Source organism: Anabrus simplex, chromosome 5 (assembly GCF_040414725.1).
Source record: "Anabrus simplex isolate iqAnaSimp1 chromosome 5, ASM4041472v1, whole genome shotgun sequence".
NCBI lineage: Eukaryota > Metazoa > Arthropoda > Insecta > Orthoptera > Tettigoniidae > Anabrus > Anabrus simplex.
In genome coordinates, this window is record NC_090269.1 from 81464166 (window position 1) to 81486839 (window position 22674).

The 22674-nt window shown below is 38.3% G+C and overlaps 1 protein-coding gene across 2 annotated transcripts in view; it reads right to left on the bottom strand.

The window, feature by feature from the left end:
• Positions 1–821: 821 nt before the first annotated feature.
• Nxt1 (NTF2-related export protein 1) overlaps positions 822–22674 on the bottom strand; it is a 55229-nt gene continuing 33376 nt past the window's right edge. The window contains exons 4-5 of one of the 2 annotated variants that reach the window (XM_067146978.2): positions 1117–1285; positions 822–993 (exon numbers count right to left, since the gene is read on the bottom strand). In XM_067146978.2, coding sequence (XP_067003079.1) covers positions 903–993; positions 1117–1285 — 260 coding nt within the window. In that variant the 3' untranslated portion in view covers positions 822–902. The remainder of the gene's footprint in view (positions 994–1116; positions 1286–22674) is intronic. The other variant, XM_067146979.2, reaches the window with a different exon arrangement.

A 22674-nucleotide genomic window follows, 5' to 3' on the forward strand; every position in this document is an offset into this window, starting at 1 on the left:
CAAGGAAGAGGGAAGGAACCGGCCAAGATTTTCCTGGGGATTATATACAGGGTGGTTTCCCGTTGCCTTCCTCGCACAGTTTTGAGACCGCTTATGCCACTATGGATACACACCCAAATGTGTGTCACACCACTGCATTAGGTATTATTAAGAAGAGTTAAATACATTTCTTCATCCATCCGCAAGTGATTATGCCCGACACTCAAGGAAATTCATGTATGAGAACTCTTTCTGTTTTAGTAGCTAGTCCTAGGTCCATTTATTTCTAGAAAGTTTATTTCTTTTTGCAAATGATGGCACGAGCTTCATATGACATGTATAAGCTTGCGAAGAGAACTGTGGAGAAAGACTGAAGGGTGTGCGTCAGTTTTTGCATTCTGTCTTACTTACAACTTAGTTTGCGCATACAAATCATCTAACAAGACACAGGGTGTGTGGCTGCCTTTACAGTACTCTTCTTCTGGCACACAATGAGATTGTTTCTGTTTACTAGTTTCTTTTCAGAAGGGGGAGAGTGAGAAAGGAGGCAGTAACACTCAATGAGGATGTTTTTTAATAAAATCACATCTTGAAATTGGCAGTGTAGTATAAAAAGAACAATGCATAATCACATGGAAAAGAGGTACAAAAATTATGTAGCTTGAAAGTACTGTAGATGGTAAAAGTTGAAACTGTTTCAATGTTAGAAAAAGAGTGTAAGGAAGCACTTTTGCATTCAGTATTTTATTTTAAAACATGACAACTTACTTTTTTTTTAAAAGAAGATTGATTGGGTTTCATCAGATTATGAGGAGCTCTGATAAAACAAAAAGACATTTAGATAAATAAATATATAGTATATTTCATACAATTGTGAAAAAGCTGGAAGAAGCTGTAATTATTCTTCACACACAATCATGTAATTAACAATATTTGTAAGAGGTTGAGAAAAACAGAATATTTACAATGATTTCTGTTGAGAAGTGTTCATTCCCTGAAACAGAATGGGAAATGCTGAATATTAAAAAAAAAAAAGCAATGCATGTATTATTCACAAATATTTCAGTCAATATTAACCCAAGATTATAAGAAATTAAATTTGCATTTAAAAGAAATAAGATTCTAATGCTTACATACCCTTCTCCAACAGGTTCCTGTAAGCGGAAGCAGTCACTGACTATCTTCCATTTGTCACCTTCTGCTGTTATCATGAAGTTTTGTTGAAAAGGTCGGGAAGCTCTCTCTTGGAACTTAACAAATCCCCCAACCTGCATAAGGAATGTCAACTGATTGGCTACCACTGCACCTAAAATAATATAAAATGTACCAATTAGTAAGACTTTTATTCACATATGTTTAAGAAGGAATGTATGTTAAATGCTTAAGCCCGAAGGCTGGTTGGAACTTGAACATATCAACCATCAACTGCCATAGATAGCCTGAGTGTCACTGAGGAGTGAGACAGTTTTCTCGTACTTCCCTGATTTAGCCAGAAGGTGCTGTTACACATCAAAGCAACTGAAATGCATACACTAACCAACCTTATGAGAAACACTTTCACACCATTCATTACAGTGACTGGCTCTACTGCAAATGGTGCTACTGACATTGTACATACCTCAGTCACTTCATATTCTTAAAAGCCAAGGATGCAACCGAGGCAGAAAAATGAAACAAATTTGTTTGCCCGAAACAGACGATAAAGGATGTTTCAGAATAACTATTCCTAATTTTCAGAAGCAATAGAGGGCATGGAACTTAACAACTTTTAACAGCAACATGAAATGCCATTGTATGAAGATCATATGAAATGAAAAAATGAGGAATTTCTTAGCGACTACTGCAGCTCTTCTGTGTTAATAATGACAGACCGGAGAGTGAATAGGCTGCTTGGCTCAGCTCACGTAGCAGTGAGCTTGCATCTGGGAGATGGTGCATTCGAATCCCACAGGTGGGAGCCCTAAAGATTTGTTTGTGGTTTCCCATTTTCACAAGAGACTACCTTCTCACCCCTTCCCACACTTGGATGACGAAAACCTATTCCTTGTGATGATAAATCATAAAGGGAAAATGAAACAAATCACAGTGCAGTTCAAATTTCTACACAAAATTAATTTTTCTTCCTTCTCTTTTTCTATTCCTTATCTGAAGATCTATACGACAACTTGGTTGATGTTTGACAGTGCATATAAATGCATATTATGGAGAAAAATGATTTTACATGCATATTTTACTCAGAACTGTTGTATTAAGACATTACTGCTCAAGTCCAACTTCCACATTTCTGACAGGAAGATCAACGACAAACAGAAAGAAAAAATCCAGTCTATGTGTACCAGCAAAACCAAGTGTGAGTACATTGATCTGTTAAAGAAATCGCCTTGCCTAGAAGTTTAACATGTTAAGCTAACTTCTATTCTGAGAAATACATGCTCCTCACATGAGAATGTTATGGAAACAACTATCCTCACTATTCAATTGCATAGGACATGCTGAACTGATTCACAACAGCCCTGTCAGAACCAGACTGGAATATACAGGAAACTCCAGGCCCTTCCCTCGTGTCTCTGCTCTGTACCCCACAACTCAGATCACAAAATCAATATTAATGTCCTTAATGTATTCTCTCATTGTAGTACACTTGCCTGCAAAATAATATACTTTTCCTCTGGTAAAAGGTTTAATAGGTGATCTTACCTAACTTAGGTGTGCTGGGTTCAAATCTGCTTTTCATTTATCTGTATCAAAGGATTTTTCACATTAGCCTCATCATGATTTTGATCACATTTCACTAAATTTTGACACCCCTTAAAGATCTGCAAAAAGAGATTCTATAAATTAACATTAATAACACTCGTGCTAATTTAAAATCTTCTTTCCATTTTTTTCATGTCGCTAAAAGATTTTTCACAACAGCCAAATCATTCCTTTAACATAATGATTTTTGATCACATTTCACTAAATTATTATGACACCCCTTAAAGTTCTGCAAAAAAGAAAGATTTAATGTCTGACCATAAATGACTTGCTATCAAAATGAAAATACTTATGAGGTCTGAGATGTTATAGGTTATTGTAAATAATTTTAACGTACTGAATTCAGTACCGGAGTCCTCTTTTCTTACAGTACACACAACTGATGATGTGAAAGTTGGTTTTACCTAATAAAGTGCACTGTAAAATAGAAAAAAAAAAAACCTTGTACAACATAAAACAGATTACCTGCATTCCTTTACAAAGCACCACTTGATGAAAAACTTTTTCATTGCCTGGAAGGAGGGTCATGTTGTTTGATGTTTATAGCCATGTTGCGTAGTTTCCCCTCTTCAAGCATCAGAGTTAGTCTCAGCCAACATCGCCACGTTCCACCGTCCCTGGAATCTTCTTTCCTTTTCCTTTATTTGTTGGTGGAAGCATTTACATGATCATCACTTGGTTCCCAAATTGACACAGAAATAGTCCAGATTATTGTTCAAGAAATGGAGTTTAAAACTCTTGTTGCAGCCAAGAGTTTGAAATCATTTAAACATATTTTTCACACTTGTCTTTTACATTTCCCAAAAAATTATAGATTGCATCTCTAGAAGCACACCATGCCTGAAGTTCAGCATCATTCAGAGTGCCCCAAAATGCAGTGTCCTTCATAAGGAGGACAATCTGTGGTCCATCGAGTACTCCCTCTTTTATCTTAGCTTCTGAAAAGTGGAAATCGTTGGTTTAAATACTCAAAGAACCTACCACTTCTGTCCAGTGCTTTTACAAATTGCTTAATGATCCCAAGTTTGATATGCAAAGAGGACAATAGTATTCTTTAGGATCAACTGGACTAGAATGAATGAACAATTAACTTCACTTATATTTCTAATTAATTATATGGCAGATTATAAGTATGTTAAATTTATTAAGCCAAAATTAATTTCAAATGCAATAATTAGGGCTAGGGTTTTTATGACCTAAAAATCACCATAATATGCACAAAAAAAGCTCTTATGACCTGAACTTTACCAAAATATGCACAATAACATAAAAAAATATGACCTAACAGTATTATATTTGAGGTAAAATTCCAGTTGTAAAATCAATTAATAAATCAGTTTATGACAATGAACCATTTATTTACGAATACAATGCACAAGAGAAGTTAAGCTATGCCATTTGATATCGTAGTGTGCTTCTTATTTTATTAAAATTGTCAATACACAGTTAATGCATGCTGCGATTATTTTCACATGCTTCTGTATCTTCAGTTTAGGAGTCCTGAGTTGCAATATACAAATTTTCAAATAAAAAAAAGACTTCCCATTTTCAGCCAACACAGGCTTGTACTTTGAAAAACTTCGTTTTACTTGAGCTGACACAAGATGATCATATTTGAAGTGGACAATATCATTTGAATCTAATTCTAAATGATTAAGGGAAAACTTTTCAACCAACAAAATCATTGAAATGGAACACAATGTGTGACACCCTTCGTTTTTTTCTAACACCTTTTCCATTTTCTTTGATACTTCTTGCCCCACTTTACCACTATGTATGTTGGGTAGTCAGCCCGAAGGCTAGTTTGATCCTCTGTAGCTCCGCCAACAGCTGTCATAAACAGCCTAGGCGTCACTGAAGAGGCGTACTAGGGAAATGAGGAGCGAGGTAGTTTCCCGTTGCTTTCCTCACCGAGCCAGCCGTTGCTATTACATATCAGTCTGCCAAGCCCACTGAAATGCATGCACCAACCGACCCTATGAGCAATATTTTCACACCATACATAACAGGGACTGGCTGCATAAGGAATGGTATTACTAGCATCACTCGTACCTCAGTCACTTTCATATTGTCAAAGCCAAGGATGAGACTGAGACAGGTCAATGAAAGTAACAGATTTGATATAGCCCATACCAGAAGACATAGTGCACTGTAAACACTACATCTCGCTAGCAAAGGCATCCGATTGAGGTAGCTAAATAAAATTCAGGAAACTCAATTGTAGCACTGCATTTATGGTTATCACACAATAGCTTGCAGTGGTGTCGCTACTGGCGTGCCAGCCAGCCAGTGTCTTGGAAAGGTGCGGTATCCAAGTGATGAGCCCAGGTCATACTGGGGTGAAACAGTGATAATTTTTGACGATCGAGTTCCCTGAATTTTATACAGAAAAGTTACTTTACAATTAGTCCTCTTTAGTACATAGCATGAAATCAACAGCTTTCTATCGTATCTTAGAAATTTCAGCAATGTACATCAATTCACGTTTGAAAAGAATGCATTAATAATAGATTCTGGAAAATAATTATTTAAGAATAAAAAACCTTATAAATGATTTAACAAAATCCTCATATTTTTTAGTTTTAAGAGCCATCTATCTAATTTAGAGTTAGAGTAGCTTCACCTTAGATCACGGAGTACTCGTGAAGTATTTGAGAATGATGGAACCATTTCTTTTTGAAATTTCATCATTCGTAATTATGTTACTTAACTGGAATAAAAAAAGTAAATCTCAGAATACAGTAAGGTTTCATACCTTTTTTTATACCAAAGATGAAACAATATAACGTTTTAAATTATACCCTAAATAAATCAGTATCAGTCTTTTATATACTGTTTCAGGTAAACAAATGCACAGTCCACAGACGTATACCTAACGGTAAAATCTACGTACTACATATTTGTGCCTGGTGCAGTCAGTTTAAATAATTTCTTTACACAAACAACATTAATTCACAGTTATTTGCACTAGTTCTACCTGCTTCACTAGTGGCACTTCTGATTGCTCCAAAGCAGTTATATTGGTAGGAAGAAAACCAAAATTTGATTTGATGTATGAAAGTTGACCTGAAATGTCAGAATTGGACATTAATTCCTGGGCTAGTCCAATTGAAGTGGCTTCACTGCTATCAATGAATCACAATGTTGAAGTTCTGGCAGTAATAGTTGCAGGATTCAACCCAGGATCCCCATCTTGTCAAAATGGGAGAAGGTGGCAAGGGAATGTCTGGAGCTACCAACTTAAATGATGCAACACATGAAGGATATTGGTCAATATCTATATAAATGTTTTCCAGTATATTGAGTAAGGGACCTTTCTGTTCATAGATTGTTGGTTACAAGGATAATGTCCAGATATAGGAGGTGACTAATACTAAAGAAGTATTAAAATTTACATATGAAAACAATGACATTTACAGTAAGATACAAAAGTTGAAAACTAGAAAAGCAGCTAGAATTGATACAGTTTCGGAGGATATACTAAAGACAATGGGTTGGGATATAGTACCGTATAAGTACTTATTTGATTATTGTTTGCATGAAGGAGCTATACCAAATGAATGGAGAGTTGCTATAGTAGCCCCTGTGTATAAAGGAAAGGGTGATAGATATAAAGCTGAAAATTACAGACCAGTAAGTCTGACATGCATTGCATGTAAGCTTCGGGAAAGCGTTCTTTCTGATTATATTAGACATGTTTGCAAAATTAATAACTGGTTTGACAGAAGGCAGTTTGGGTTTAGGTAAGGTTATTCCACTGAAGCTCAACTTGTAGGATTCCAGCAAGATATAGCAGATATCCTGGATTCAGGAGGTCAATTGGACTGTATCGCGACTGACTTATCTAATTCAAAATTATGTATTTCATAATTGGTTCCGTATTGAATTAAGATTACATATAATTTTACAAAGTTTATTCCACCTACTCAATACAGTACAATAATTGCAATGTCTATAAATACATTACAATATGTTATCAATGGACTAGTTTCGACCAACAACCTTTACATACTGCTGACTGAATACTTCTACCTTTTGAAGATCCTCCCTTTGTTCATTAATGATTCCTGGAATATCCTTCTTGGAACCCGTTTCTGCCTTAAAGTACCTATACATACTCTTCCATTTTTGACTAAAATTTGTATGAAAGCCAATTATGCTTGCCATCATGTTATCCTAAGCTGACTTCTTTGCTAGATTCAATTTCAAGTTCCTTCAATTTCTCCTCACTTCCACAGCCATTTCTAACTCTATTCTTTCCAATCTGCACCTCCTTCTTAGTCTCTTTACTTCTCTGGTGTAATATAGTGGATAATTTTTTTAAATTTTTTCTTTTTATATTTTTAATACTATTTGTTCGGGGCGTCGACGCATGTGGATCTTTTGCCCCTACTGGCACCATATTGTATGAACCTGCGAAAATTGGAATGGCGGTAGTGTGGAATGTTGTGTGTGAGGAAAGGAAGATTAAGGACATCACAAACACCCAGTCCCCAGGCCAGGGATATTAATCATTACAATTTTAAAAACCTGACCTGGCCAGGAAATAAACCTGGGGTCGCCGGGTGATAGGTGGACCCAGTAATTAAAACTGAGAGGACTTTTCCTATTTGTGAAACTCACAACCTGACTTTTAACCCCGTTTATCATCATACCATTGCCTACTGTCCAATGAAAGCAGGCCAAGGTTCAACCTTCAGCCGGTAAGGTTATGGCGACAGCGTTCTTTGACATGGAGGGTTTTGTTGAACGCCATGTGTTTTTTTCGTCAGAGGTCAGCACAATCAGACTGCTACAGCCCCAGTGGAAGGGGGACAGAGTCACGCGCCTCACCGGGTCAGTGAGTTCCGAGACTTGGATGAGCGTGGGTAATGGTATTATGTTTGTGCGCTACAACATGGACCACAGCGTCCTAATGTATATTTTGTACAGTGTAAATAGTTTTGTGAATAAAGGAAGTATGTAATGTACATTATGTTGGCCTTCCCTTTGCACTTAATGAAGTACATTTCGTGGACTGTGGGAAGAGCTAGGCCTCGTTCAACATGAGTAAGCAACTCTAAAACGAGACCGAACATTTTAGTCCTTCGGGCCGGATGTGATTCAGTGACGATATTACATCTCATAATCTGCGCATTTAGGCCTATTAGTGATTACAGTTTATTTACAAGATTTTACATTTGTGTAAAGTACGAATGTGTTCGTTTTACCGCCAAACTTAACAACCACCCACATGCTAGGTACTGCGCAGCAAAGTACAAAGTACTTCAACTAACGTGCCGTGTATGTGATTCACAACCATTTTCTACATGAAACACAGTGACTTGTGATGTGATTAACTGAGTTCTAATACAGTTATCATTCATTTTAAATTTCGAGATTGAAGCGTGTGTTGCCGCCATCTTGCGCGGACGAATACAGTCTTGCCAACACAATTGGTAGAGATTCCAAGGAGTAGTAATCCAGATCCATAGCAGTAGTTCCAGAAGTGACCACCAGAGTGCATCCCAGCCGTGCAGTGCTCTTTGGTTTTCAGCCCTGCTGTGGAAGGATACATCCTCCTGATCTGTAAGTAGTCTGGCATTCCCAGTCCTTTATAATATATCCATTATTTCTTGTTATCCTTCACCATGGATCCTGTCCAGCGAAAAGGTCTCATAAAAAAGAGAGCAGTTATTAAGTCTCGTATAAAGCGTATAGCTAGTTTTGTCAGTACATTGAATGAAGGCTCAAATTTGAATGATATTCGAGTTAGGCAAAGGCTGCTATGTTCAAGTAAGGAGGAATACAACGATGTTCAAACCCAGTTAGAAATTAGCGATACCGAAGAAGTTCATGATGCAGATAGGGAATCCATTGAAGAACTCATCCTAGAAATAGAATCTAAGATGGAAACTCTGTTGAATGCAAATTCGAGTGCAACTTCCCCCGCAACATCTAGTTCTTCAAAAACTAGTAGCATACATGAAGTAAGACTCCCTACAATTTCACTGCCAAAATTTACAGGAATTATTTCTGAATTTATTCATTTTCGAGATACCTTCCAGAGCCTAGTAATTAATAATCATGCCTTAACAGACATACAGAGGTACTATTACCTACTATCATGGTTATCGGGAGAACCTCATAAATTAATTGAAAGCTTGCCTGTCACTGAAAGCAATTTCAAGGTAGCTTGGGAATTAATCTTTCAGAGATATAATAACCCCAAATAGATTGTAGACCTACACGTTAAGCAACTGCTAGATCTTCCGTCAGTTAAAACAGAATCAGCTAAGGATTTAAGAGTGTTGCTAAATCAACTGCTGAGCAACCTGCATGAAATTTTGTTATCTCGCTTAGTGCTAGATCGAATCAGCCTCGGTCTAAGAAAACAGTGGGAAGTTAAATCCTCAGATAAGAAGTTCCCTCGCTTGAAGGATTTAGTAGCTTTCTTGGAGAATAGTTGTCAAACTCTGGAGCTAATCAACCCTGAAAAACACCAAAGCGACAAGCAACAGGTCGTATCCAAACATGGTGGTGATAAGAGCAGTAAGAAGTCCTTTGTCACAACAGCAACTCATTGTGAGTTTTGTAAGGCTTCTCACACCCTAACAAAATGCCCTAAGTTTCGTGAAGCCAGCGTTGGAAATAGAATAGATTTCACCAAGAAGTGTAAACTTTGTTTTAACTGTCTGGGTGCTAATCATACTTTAAAGGAGTGTAGTTCAGGAAATTGTTGAATCTGCAATAATAGACATCATACTCTTGCACAAGGAACAGAGTACTTCCTACAATGCTTCTACTACATCAGAAACCAACCAGATTCAGCAGCAAACCTACTGTGCTGTGAAGAGCAACTATACTCGTGTAGAAGTTCTATTGTCAACAGCTCTCGTGGTGGTTACAGACAAACGTGGAAATGCACATCGGTGTCGAGCGCTACTTGATAGTGCATCTCAAATGCATTTCATGTCCAGGTGTTTGGCAGATCACTTAGGGATTGAATTGAGTCGGCACTCAATGCCTATAATGGGAATTAGTGATACTAAGGCAACTGAATCATCACATATTTGTCAAATCCAAGTTACATCCAGGGTCACAGACTACACTATCCCTATTGTTTGTGCTGTACTTCCTCGCATAACTGGTCAGCTCCCTACAGTACAGCTTGACACGTCTGACTGGCAGCTACCACAGGACATTCCCTTGGCGGATCCTCAATTTAGTACACCAGGTGAAGTTGATTTACTACTGGGGGCCTCTGTGTTTTTTGACATACTGCGTCGTGGTCAACTCACGAGAGAAAATCATCCTGTACTACAGGAAACTGAATTTGGTTGGATCTTATCAGGCAAGATACCATCACACTCTCTAAAGTCTACCAGCAAAAAAGTAATGTCTTGTCTTGTGCGCAGCAATGAACTGCATGTACAGGATGATAGGAAAAACTTAAAACGGTCCACCTTTTCAATACAAAAATGTTATATTTATTTATAACATGTATTTGCACTTGGAACTAGTTTCGACGCTGTGTTTGCGTCATCATCAGCCAAAATGTGGGAAATAGGCAAGATGTAGGCATTTATATTACACAAGGCGTTACATTAAACAATACACATCTTACAAGGAGATAAAAACAGGGATGAATATAGAAACAAATGAATCGTTGAGAAAACAAAAGTTATACATATTAAAAATAACCTTAACCACACATCTTGCAGTGCGAAAGTGTTCTTCTTGAACGATTCCTGTATATAAAAACACACGCGCACACATTTCTGAAGAGCCAGCAGGCAGGACAAAGTAAAGTGAAACCTTAAGAGTTCTTCTGAGAAGAGTTCCTCATTTTTTCTATGTTCCGACTAACTAATGAAGTCTCCCTTGAGTTCCTGATAAACATACACAACAGGAAATTCTCCTTCACTCTCAACAATAGCTCTAAAGACCAACGGTAACATTTTTATTTTAAATATTGTGCAGAGACGTGAAAGCATGATTTTGAACATGATATAACTCCTTCATATAACCCAGTTTTTTATACAAGGTGTTGCATTAAATAACACACATCTTACGAGGAGATAAAAACAGGGATGAATGTAGAAACACATGCATCGTTGAGAAAGCAAGTTATACATATTAAAAATAAGCTTAACCACATAACTTGCAGTGCGAAAATATTTGCCTTGAATGATTCCTGAACACAAAACGCGCGCGCACACACTTCTAAAGAGCCAGCAGGCAGGAAAAAGTAAGGTGAAACCTTAAGAGTTCTTCTGAGAAGAGTTCATCATTCTTTCTATGATCTGACTAACTAATGAAGTCTCCCTTGAGTTCCTGATAAACATACATAACAGGAAATTCTCCTTAACTCTCAACAATAGCTATAAAAGACCAACGGTAAATTGTATTTTAAATACTGTGCAGAGATGTGGAAGCATGATCTTGAACATGATATAACTTCTTCATTTAACCACCTTTGGAAGTTTCTCTCTATATTACATAGCTTCATTAACACACCATTCTGTAGATGCACAAAATAATAATAATCTTGTAATCTTCACAGGTCCGGTATTCAGCTCGACAAGAGTATTGAAAAGGTGGACCGTTTTAAGTTTTTCCTATCATCCTTTCTCAGTTCAATACGGACAAAAATGAAATTCCTAGGTCTGCATGTACAGGTCGAATGATTTTGGCAACAAGAGGAAGTAAAGATGTCTCCCCCGCGTTCTAAGGAAGAAAGTCAGTGCGAAGAACACTTTGTGAACAACACTACTAGGGATAGCACCGGAAGATATGTTGTAAGACTGCCTATTAAACCACACCATGAGGAACTTGGGGATTCATTTAAATACGCCACTCGTTGCCTCAGTCAAATTGAACAGCGGTTACATCGCCAACCAGACTTGAAGAAGGATTATGTTGAGTTCATGACAGAATATGCTGATCTTCATCACATGGTGACAACGCAAACCAATAAGCCAACATATTACCTGCCACATCATGCTGTAATTAAGCAGTCCAGCACTACCACTAAAGTCAGAGTCGTCTTCAACGCCTCTGCTAAAACTACTAGTAACTACTCACTGAACGATATCTTATGGTTGGACCTACGGTGCAAGAAGACTTGTATTCTATCATCTTGAGATTTAGAACACATAAGTATGCCTTCACTGCAGATGTTACAAAAATGTACAGGCAAATTCTAGTTCATCCTGATGACCACGATCTGCAACGCATCGTATGGCGTTCATCTCCGAATGAACCTATCCAGATTTATCGACTTTCCACTGTAACTTATGGTACCTCAGCAGCGCCTTTTTTAGCCACGAGATGCCTGGTACAACTTGCCAACGATGGTGCACTGCAATACCCAAGAGAGTCGGAGACATTACGAAGAGACTTCTATGTTGATGATGTTCTGAGTGGAGCAGATACCATTGGAGATGCACTCAGTCTGCAACAAGAGCTGATCGAACTACTCAGTAGTGCAGGCTTTCCTCTTCGTAAATGGTGTGCTAACCATCCCACTCTTTTAGAGCACATACCTCTTGAGCACCAAGAATCACAACTGCCCTGGAGTCTGGATGACAAGGAAGAGGGTACCATTAAGGCCTTGGGACTACTGTGGCATTCTCAAAAGGACATCTTCCAGTTTGTAGCTACCAGTCACACCCAGAAGACCACAACCTGGACAAAACGTAGTGTGTTATCCTGTATTTCATCCATTTTTGATCCTTTGGGCCTCTTAGGTCCAGTAATAATAAAATGTAAAATTTTCTTGCAACACGTATGGCAGACGAAGGTGGACTGGGATCAGAGTTTGCCTCCTGAGCTATTAACTACTTGGGAACAGTTTCATGCACATTTGCCATCACTCAACGACATTCGCATCCCTCGAAGAGTGACGGGAGACGGAGAGATGAAACAATATGAGTTACATGGATTCGCTGATGCTTCAGAAAGGGCCTTTGCAGCATCTGTTTACCTACGGAGTATAGATGTCAAGGATAATGTAACAGTAGTGCTGTTAAGCTCCAAATCCAGAGTAGCACCACTGAAAACAGATTTCCCTCCCTAGACTTGAACTATGTGGTGCATTACTCCTTGTAAAATTAATGGATAAGGTTAAAACTGCACTTAACCTCAAAACTGAACAAAACTACTATTGGACTGATTCTACCATAGTACTAGCTTGGCTTGCAGGAGAGCCCGCATCTTGGAAAATGTTTGTTGGTAACCGAGTGTCTGAGATACAACAACTTTCATCTGTAGAACAATGGAACCATGTGACGTCACAGGACAATCCAGCTGACATCATTTCGAGAGGGATTGAACCACATCTTCTTCAAGACAATCTGTTATGGTGGGCGGGACCATCCTGGCTCTACCAGCCACCGTCAACCTGGCCTGTTGGCGACATGAAGAAAACTTCCGAACTCACTGACGTACCAGAGCAACGGAAACCAGCTGTTTGCTTACTTGTTGTCAGTCATTTCCTTGAAGATTTCGTCCAACGGCTGGTGAGAGTCATGGCCTTCATGCTGAGATACATGAACAACCTCAGGCTTGCTGCTTCAAGGAGACAGGTGGGAAGTCTGTCTGTAGTAGAACTTCAAGAGGCATCGCACAGGATCATTCGTACTGCCCAAGAACGAGAATATGGTAAGGAGCTTCAAGATCTGCGACTTGGCAGACCGATCGCAAAGGACAGCAAGTTGAAGTCTCTTCATCCCTTTGTAGATGCAAACCAGATGCTTAGGGTGGGCGGCAGATTGGAACAATCTCAAGCTCCGTACAGCCAAAAACATCCCATCATCCTACCACCTAATCATGTGACCAGGTTGTTAGTAATGTGTGAGCACATGCGACTTCTGCATGCTGGACCCAACTTTTGCTTGCAACCATTAGACAACGATATTGGATACCTTATGGTAAGTCTGTCATTAGGCACATAACACACAAGTGTCTCCCTTGCTACAAGTTGAAGGCAAGTACATCAACTCAACTCATGGGTCAGCTCCCACACCACAGGGTAGAACCCAACAGACCATTTTTGAACTGCGGAGTTGACTATGGGAGTCCACTTTACATTAAGCAAGGGACTCGTAAGAGCAAAACAAAGCTAAAATGTTATATTGCTCGATTCATCTGCATGGCTACCAAGGCGATCCATCTTGAACTTGTCTCTGACCTGTCTACTGATGCGTTCCTAGCTGCTCTGCGTAGATTTACATCGCGTCGGGGTATCTGCCAAAATATCTACAGCGACAATGGAAGTACCTTTGTGGGAGCAAGAAACGAGCTACGGGAGCTTCACACCTTTTTCAGATCTCAAGTACACCAGAGGAAGGTGGATGACTTCGCATCTCAATGTGGAATCCAGTGGCATTTTATTCCACCGCATGCCCCTCATTTTGGTGGGCTGTGGGAGGCTGGCATAAAGTCTACTAAGTCCCATTTGAAAAAGGTTGCAGGAAATCTTGTACTGACTTTTGAAGAAATGTCCACGTTGTTAGTCGAGATTGAGGCATGCCTGAATTCGAGACCAATAACCAAATTGTCTGATAATCCTGATGACTATTCATTCCTGACTCCCGGTCACTTCCTGATTGGAGAACCTCTCACAACCATCCCAGAGCCAGATTTACTTACAGTTTCAGGTTCTTGTCTGTCCAGGTGGCAACTACTTCAGCGTTGCAGACAGTACTTCTGGAAGCGATGGTCAAGGGACTATCTATGTCAACTCCAGCAGCGGTCTAAGTGGTCAAAAAGGAAGGGTCAACCTTCAACCTGGAACTCTGGTTCTTCTCAAGGAAGACAACTTGCCACCTCTCGTGCGGCAAACAGGGATCGTGGTAGATACGCACGCAGGTGCTAACGGCTTGGTGCGAGTTGCCACTATTCGCACTCCCAAGGAGACCTTCAAACGGCCAATTGCAAAACTTTGTGTCTTCCCAGAAGAGGTTGAAACTGTATATAGTGAAAAAGTGTAATTAGTGAAAATGTGTAATCTTTTGTGTGCTAAAACTTTGGTTTTTTCATTTGACTTTTTCAGTGTGAGTGCTAATTTTTATTGTTCATAATAATATTTATGTTTGTAATTTAAATATAAATTAGGTGGGCGGTATGTTGAACGCCATGCGTTTTTTTTCGTCAGAGGTCAGCACAATCAGACTGCTACAGCCCCAGTGGAATGGGGACAGAGTCTCACACGCCTCACCGGGTCAGTGAGTTCCGAGACTTGGACGAGCGTGGGTAATGGTATTGTGTTTGTGCGCTACAACATGGACCACGGCGTCCTAATGTATATTTTGTACAGTGTAAATAGTTTTGTGAATAAATGATGTAATGTACATTATGTTGGCCTTCCCTTTGCACTTAATGAAGTACATTTCGTGGACTGTGGGAAGAGCTAGGCCTTGTTCAACACGAGTAAGCAACTCTAAAATGAGACCGAACAGGTTTGCTGCACGGGGAATTCATGCCGAAAGGAACGACGATTGACGTGTCGTCGTATTGTCAAACGTTGCACCGGTTGCGTAAAGTGATTAAAGAGAAGCACCAGGGGAAATTGAGTGCCAGTGTGATTTTGTTGCACGATAATGCAACACCTTACAAAGCCCGCCAAACGAGAGAACTGCTGCAGTGTTTCAAGTGGGAGGTCTGGCAACAACCACCCTATAGTCCCGACCTAGCGCCATGTGACTTTCATCTGTTCGGTAAGCTCAAAATGGAGCTCTGTGATCAACGTTTCCAGACCGATGAAGAGGTGAAGGCCGCTGTCTCTGTGTGGTTGCAGAACGCTGGAGGAAATTTCTATGCATCCGGCATTGACAAGCTGGTTGTGCGTTCGCACAAATGTTTGGAGTCTCTTGGAAACTATGTGGAAAAGTGACGTTACAGTGTATGTCGTTATAGTCGTGTTGCTGTTGGATAGGTGGTGTAATAAACGGCCATAAATGGGAAGTGCAAGTTATTTTCTGATCTGCCCTCGTATTTCCTTTATCAGACGGTAAAATGAACGGAAATTTACAGGTATCTGTGAACACTTGGAGATAACGTTTGTCATTTTTTTGCCATAACGAGAAAAGAAAATGCCAGAAACTGCCACCGACACAATCCCCTTAACAACATTCAACTCATTAAAATTATGCACTTAAATACGCGAAACTATCATATACAAAACAATTCAATATGTCCCATTAACATACGACTTTCACGGAGGGGGAAATCATAGAAATGTAAGAAAAAACACGTGGCCTACAACTCCGACGAAACTACGCACAGAAACGAAGTTAACAGCGCGCGAACAACACAATAACAAACTCAGTCTTTCGTCCCAATTAACTGTGTCGTTAGCGCGCGCTAGCCTCTTGCTTGCAGGACAATCGCCGCCCCGAATCCCCAGTTGTATCAAGTGCACGCGCTGCTGTGGTGAGCGGGAAACGAGATACACGAAGGCATTACATGTAATAAATATCATTTTTGGTCCGTATTGATGATATTAGATTGAAATAATAACATTAGGTTATTTATTAGACCACCTAATCAATACAAAATCGTCTTGAATGATTTACATAAATTTGTTAGCTAATAGTGGGACATGTTTCGCCTTCCCTGAAGGCATCATCAGCCATAGTCTTAACCTTAAATTAAAAATAAGCGTCTAAATAACATGTAGTGATGAAATGAATTTTAAAAATCTTGAAGAGATTTGAAGTAGAATAACATTAAAAATAACAATGATGGTTTGAAAATACAATGTGATGAGATACAATAGTGGAAGTATTAACAAAATTAACATTAGAAGGCTGCTAAAATAAGTACAATGGATAAAACAACAGATTGTTATACAACAAGTAGTAAGATTGCATAAAAGTAAAGTTGATAGTCATGGCGGTTATAATTAGACGATGGCGAAAAATCTTATATAATCAAAGCAAAGAGGAGAGAATAAAAGTCAAAGTTAGTCGAGAGATCCAAAGTTCATCATGATCTTGAAGATAAAAGACGAAAGTCAGATGCATATGGTGAAGTTGTAGAACACGTTGAGGATATGAAGTAGGTGAATAGAAGTTGAAGAACAGTTTCAAATAGGATCACTATGGACCATCTCAAAATATCTACAAACTCACAATTTACAACATTTGAACATCACTTCAAATTTTGAGATGGTCCATAGTGATCCTATTTGAAACTGTTCTTCAACTTCTATTCACCTACTTCATATCCTCAACGTGTTCTACAACTTCACCATATGCATCTGACTTTCGTCTTTTATCTTCAAGATCATGATGAACTTTGGATCTCTCGACTAACTTTGACTTTTATTCTCTCCTCTTTACTTTGATTATATAAGATTTTTCGCCATCGTCTAATTATAACCGCCATGACTATCAACTTTACTTTTATGCAATCTTACTACTTGTTGTATAACAATCTGTTGTTTTATCCATTGTACTTATTTTAGCAGCCTTCTAATGTTAATTTTGTTAATACTTCCACTATTGTATCTCATCACATTGTATTTTCAAACCATCATTGTTATTTTTAATGTTATTCTACTTCAAATCTCTTCAAGATTTTTAAAATTCATTTCATCACTACATGTTATTTAGACGCTTATTTTTAATTTAAGGTTAAGACTATGGCTGATGATGCCTTCAGGGAAGGCGAAACATGTCCCACTATTAGCTAACAAATTTATGTAAATCATCCAAGACGATTTTGTATTGATTAGGTGGTCTAATAAATAACTTAATGTTATTATTTCAATACACGAAGGCGACGGACGAAACACTCACGAAATAAAGTATCATATAAATACGCTTGAAAATGAAGTTTGGTAAATTACACAAGCACATAAGAATTTATCCTTCACCCCAGGGGAAGAATATTGGTCGTACTAGAGGTTATATTACTAAAAAATCGGAAGAAGTAAAAATAAAGCGGAAAATCAGAAGACAAGTTAAAAACCAGAAAGTTTCCGGGTAAATCGGAAGGGTTGGCAGGTATGTGATGTTTAACTGCCGTTTGAGTAGAGGTCAAGGGAATGAGGAGTCGGACATGTGCTTGCAGCGTGAGAGCTCCCATATAATTGAAAAAAGTGAAAACTTTGTGTGAGGATTGGGCTTTTCATTTACCCTAGGATGTTTTATCTCCTTCTTTTCAGAGAATATGCAGTACTGTTAATAGATGTTGCGCTTTATTTAATAACATGGTAAGGAATATTTAACAAACTGGTTTACCTTATAAGGTGAGTTTCTCTTTCATTAAAACTTTGGCACTAGAACAAGTAAGTGGATACTGAACTGCTCCACCTAAACCTTTCAAGATTTTTAAGGTCATTTAAAGATGGTTAACTTCTCAGTGAACAAGTAATAATTACAGCAGATTTGTAGCTTTGAAGCTACTGTAATGGCTAAGCTACACCACATAATCGGATTCAAAGAGCTCCACTACCCCCATGTACTCACATATGTTGTGAGATGTGATTTTTTTCTGTGGCTCATGTAAACCGTTACTCAGATTTGCTTATTTTAAATATCATTAATACGCACGAGCAGTCATCATATAAGACCCATTGTGCAGAAAGGGACCTAGTTGGATTTTCATTTTTGAGGTTCTAAAATTGGCATAAGTTACTGATCATTTAAAACAAAGAATTCATGCTTCTAGGTCCAATACTTCAGAAGATATTAATTACACTGACCTGCGAATTCAAACTTTCCAATCATTGCATGAAGCTTACATAGTGGTCTTTTATATTTCAGGCATGCTGATTCTGGAACTGAAGTCTGTTTTCCCCAATCATATCAGGTTTTTGTGCAAATTCAAAATAAAAATTTGATAAATATGCAGCACGCGCACATGCAAGATTACTATTATCACATGTAAAGAACGCTTCTTTATTATTTTCACCCATCTGAACACTCGTATCTTACACTGGTATACTTATGAACATAATATAGAGATATGTATTGTATTTGTTAACAGATCTGTAGAAAAACACAGGCAAATGGACCAAAATTTACTACGTGTTAAGCCTTATAATGTCTACGGTTTCAATTTTATAATGTCCTACCTTAGTTTAAGAAACGCCTTCGCCTTGTTTTTCATGTGTGAGGAGTAGTTGGACTTTCTCTCTTTAGTAACCAGCAGTAATCTGAGAGCATGTTTTTGTTCCATTTCCTGTAGATCCTGATGGAATCTTTCTCCTTGCTCTTCGCTCAGCATTCCTAGGTTCGCAGGGAAATAGTCCAGACGTGAATGTAACATGTGCACTTTCAAGCTCTTTTTTCAGCCTAAATCTTGCAAAAGAAACAAGCAATCTATCCACCATTTGTTTGTAGTCTGAATCCTTTGTGTTTCCAAGAAAGTTTCTGACCACAGTCCGGACTGCTGTCCCCGCCGATCGCTCTGCAGCGCACATAACATCTTCAAAATAAACATCAGAAAGAAGTTTTCTGAAATCTGTACCTGTGAAAATACCCTCCTTGATTTTGGAATTACTGATGCCTGGGAATCGATGACACAGGTACTGAAAGCATTCACCTTCATTGTTTAGGGCCTTAACGAATTGCTTCATAAGCCTTAGTTGGATATGAAGCGGAGGTAAGAGTATTTTGCTCTTGTGAACAAGAGTTTCTTGTTTTATGTTTTTGGAATCTACAATCCATTGTCTACATGGCCATTCTTTCTGAGTCCAGTGATGTAACCTTGCTCGACTGTTCCACTCACACAGAAAGCAGGGGTGTTTTGTGTGACCTCCTTGTAACCTAACAGAATACCTATCACTTTGAAATCACCACACACTTGCCACTTGTGTTCCTGGTACTTCAGTTTACACAACAGCATTTTGAGATTTCCATATGTTTCTCCCATAATAACTGAATGAGCAACGGGAATGGATGCAAGTTTGTTTTCATTGTAAAGAAGGACGCACTTCAAACTATGCTTGGAGGCGTCGATGAAAAGTCTCCGGTCGATAGGGCCATACTGTGGTGCTCCTAGTTCTAAGATAACCTCCGGAATGTTGTTGCAGTTAACCAAGGCTTCCTCTTCATAAAAGAAAAGTGTAAATGCTTGTCCGCGATGTCTGTACCAATAGTACATCGTCCCTGATGACAACATGTTCCTTTCACGAAGTCTGGACCATAGTAACTCGTCAGATTCCATTGTAAGGCTAAGATCTTGAACAAAGTCAATTAATGCACTTTGGTTGAAGAGTCTCTATTCTTTTTCAACACATTCAGGGGAGAAATCACAGTCAGAGTTAGTGCCCGCCATTTCTGTGTCAGATTCAGAAGAGAAACAACCCTGTAAATGTTCTGGACGCTGTGGTACTGGTGTATCAGGTCCACGAGGAACGGGTAAAATTGCAGATTGAATATTTCTTGGATACACAATGTTACCTTTGTTGCTGCTGTTAAATCCCTTCACATTCACAGAACAGAAGTAGCAGTGAGTACTGTGGTCTGGGGATTCTCGCCACACCATTGGAATACCGAATGGCAACGCAATTCGCATACAGTTCACCCATTGCCGTAACTGCTCTATACAGGTTCTACAAGCCTTATGTGGTGCCCACGGCTTGTCTTAGTTCCCAAGTTTCAAGCCAAAGTAGGTCTTTCTCACGAACTCTGTTATATTGTGCCGCTGTCTCATCGGCACGAAACTTCCACATGCATAGCAGAATAGCATGTTGATAGATGTATGTTCAATAAAAATATTATCACGGTGCGTCACGCGCATATAGAACGCTTATGAAGACAAAAATCTCTTTTCACTAGCAAGCGAAACACAACTCGGACAGTTGCGGACGAAGCACAATGAGAGAATGACGCCACTCAGCCAAAACCGCGTGTTGCTGGCTCTACACTCTGGGCGTGATAATACAGGACCATGAGATGGCTGGAGGACGTCGAATTAATAAAATAAATTAATAAAAGAATATGGAAATCTAAATTAAAGCAACCCTTTTCCCAACAACGTAAGAAGTGCATTAGCAATTGTGATGAAATAAATGTAATATAGAATTTTTTTGAGAAAACGTAATGTGATGGGGAAAAATTAACATCAGATCCTGATTCAGGATGCAGAAGTCATCTTAAAAAGCAATACAGGATGGCGGCAATGAAACCACCGCAGGACAGTGTTAATGGCTTTTGCTGTTAAGAAAACTGTATTTAGAGAAAAAAATGCTATTAGAGCTTCCACTAATTTTCTTACTAATTGTTCAAAGTTTCCAGGACATTGAGTGGCAAAGAATTGAACTGCTGCATAACTTAGTTTGTTAAGAAGACCCATAGGTAGCTCAAGAAATCAAAACACAGATATGCAATCTTTTACACCACAGACACACTTGTTCAGCTCTGCTGTAAAATTTCCATTACCGCCTTTAGGTCCCTTTCAGCGCAACAAGTCACATATATATTTATTGAGTGGTTTTAGTCTGTTTCTCATGTTATTGTTAGCTTCTGTAAATTGGGTGTAATTATGATAATTATTTTTCATGCGTACAATATTGCGTAATTCTAACTTTCAAAATCATTATGTTTGTTTAAGTTAAGGTCTTTCAACTAGAATTCCATGTGTGTGCGTCTGTTCATTGTATAATATAATATAATTATATGAACTGTCACAGGACCATGTTAGTGACTTTTGCTATTAAGAAAACTGTATTTAGAGAAAAAATGCAATTACAGCTTCCATTAATTTTCTTGTGAATATGACATAGATATGTGGACTGTAATAATTGTCGTTGATAACTTAGAACCTGGTAGTGTTGATTGTTTAAAGGTTGGATGGTCTGAGGAGAACCCTTCTGATGACCCTATTGATGCTAATTTCCCATATTTTAAGACTTATAGATTGAGAGCTAATTTGAAGTTGAAGCGTAAAGTACTTGTGTAAGAGTACTTCAGATATTAATCCTACTAGTTATGATGAAGTTATTAGTGGATGTGACCCTTCTACTTATTTTAAAGATGTTCGTTTTCATTATGGTTTAAGGTAACTAAGGACCGAAAATGGTAAAAAACTTGTCGAATCTGCCTATTGTTGCGTTATGTTCGGATCCCTTTATCTCATCTCGTACCAGGCTTCCGGGTGGAATGCCATTGTAGTTATCTTCATCTCACTGTTCGGGAGTCTGAATCTCGTTCTGTCATACAAGTTATTGTCTGAATATTCCCTGGGTATTGAGAATAATTTTATTAATGCGAAATGTTTATACGAAGATAATGTTAATCCTTCTTCACACGAGTGATAGTTGAAAGATATTTGACGTGACTTAATTTTGCTAATAATGCAAAGAGATGTATCAAATAAGGTACCGGTACCTAATATGGTATTTCAGCTTATTGAAATAAAAAGGTAACTTCCTAAAATTAATTTATGACAATGAAGTATAAATTGTTTGATGTAATTTTCAGTACAATCAACTAGAATTTTTATGTCCTTTCATCGAATCAATACCTAAAAACGAATGCATCATAGTTTGTTTAATGTAATTTTCAGTACATATTAATGGTAATTTTTATGTCCTTACACTAAAGCAATGTCTTAAAACTAAATTGTGACACTGTAATTTTCAGTGCAATTAATTTATATTTTATTTTTATGTCTTTTCACCTATTTTAATGAAACTGCTCTTGGGATTTCCATTGTATTGGAGAGTTATTTACTTTAGGTGGGCAAATTACCTTCAAGTGCACATTCATTAGCTCCCGTCCTTCTTTCCCTTTTATTTAGCTGGGTTCCAGTGCAGTTTCTTCCTTGTTTGTGTTGGGATGTCACATTTCTATATTCTAACACAAGGTAAGTGTGCTTTCTTTTATTGGGTCCCCTGCTCTGGCTATGTTTTATTACATTTATTTGGTTTTGTTGTTGGGTAGTAGTCTTCTTGGTTCTTGCTTGGGTTTTTTAAAATATTGATGATGTAGCACTGGCTCA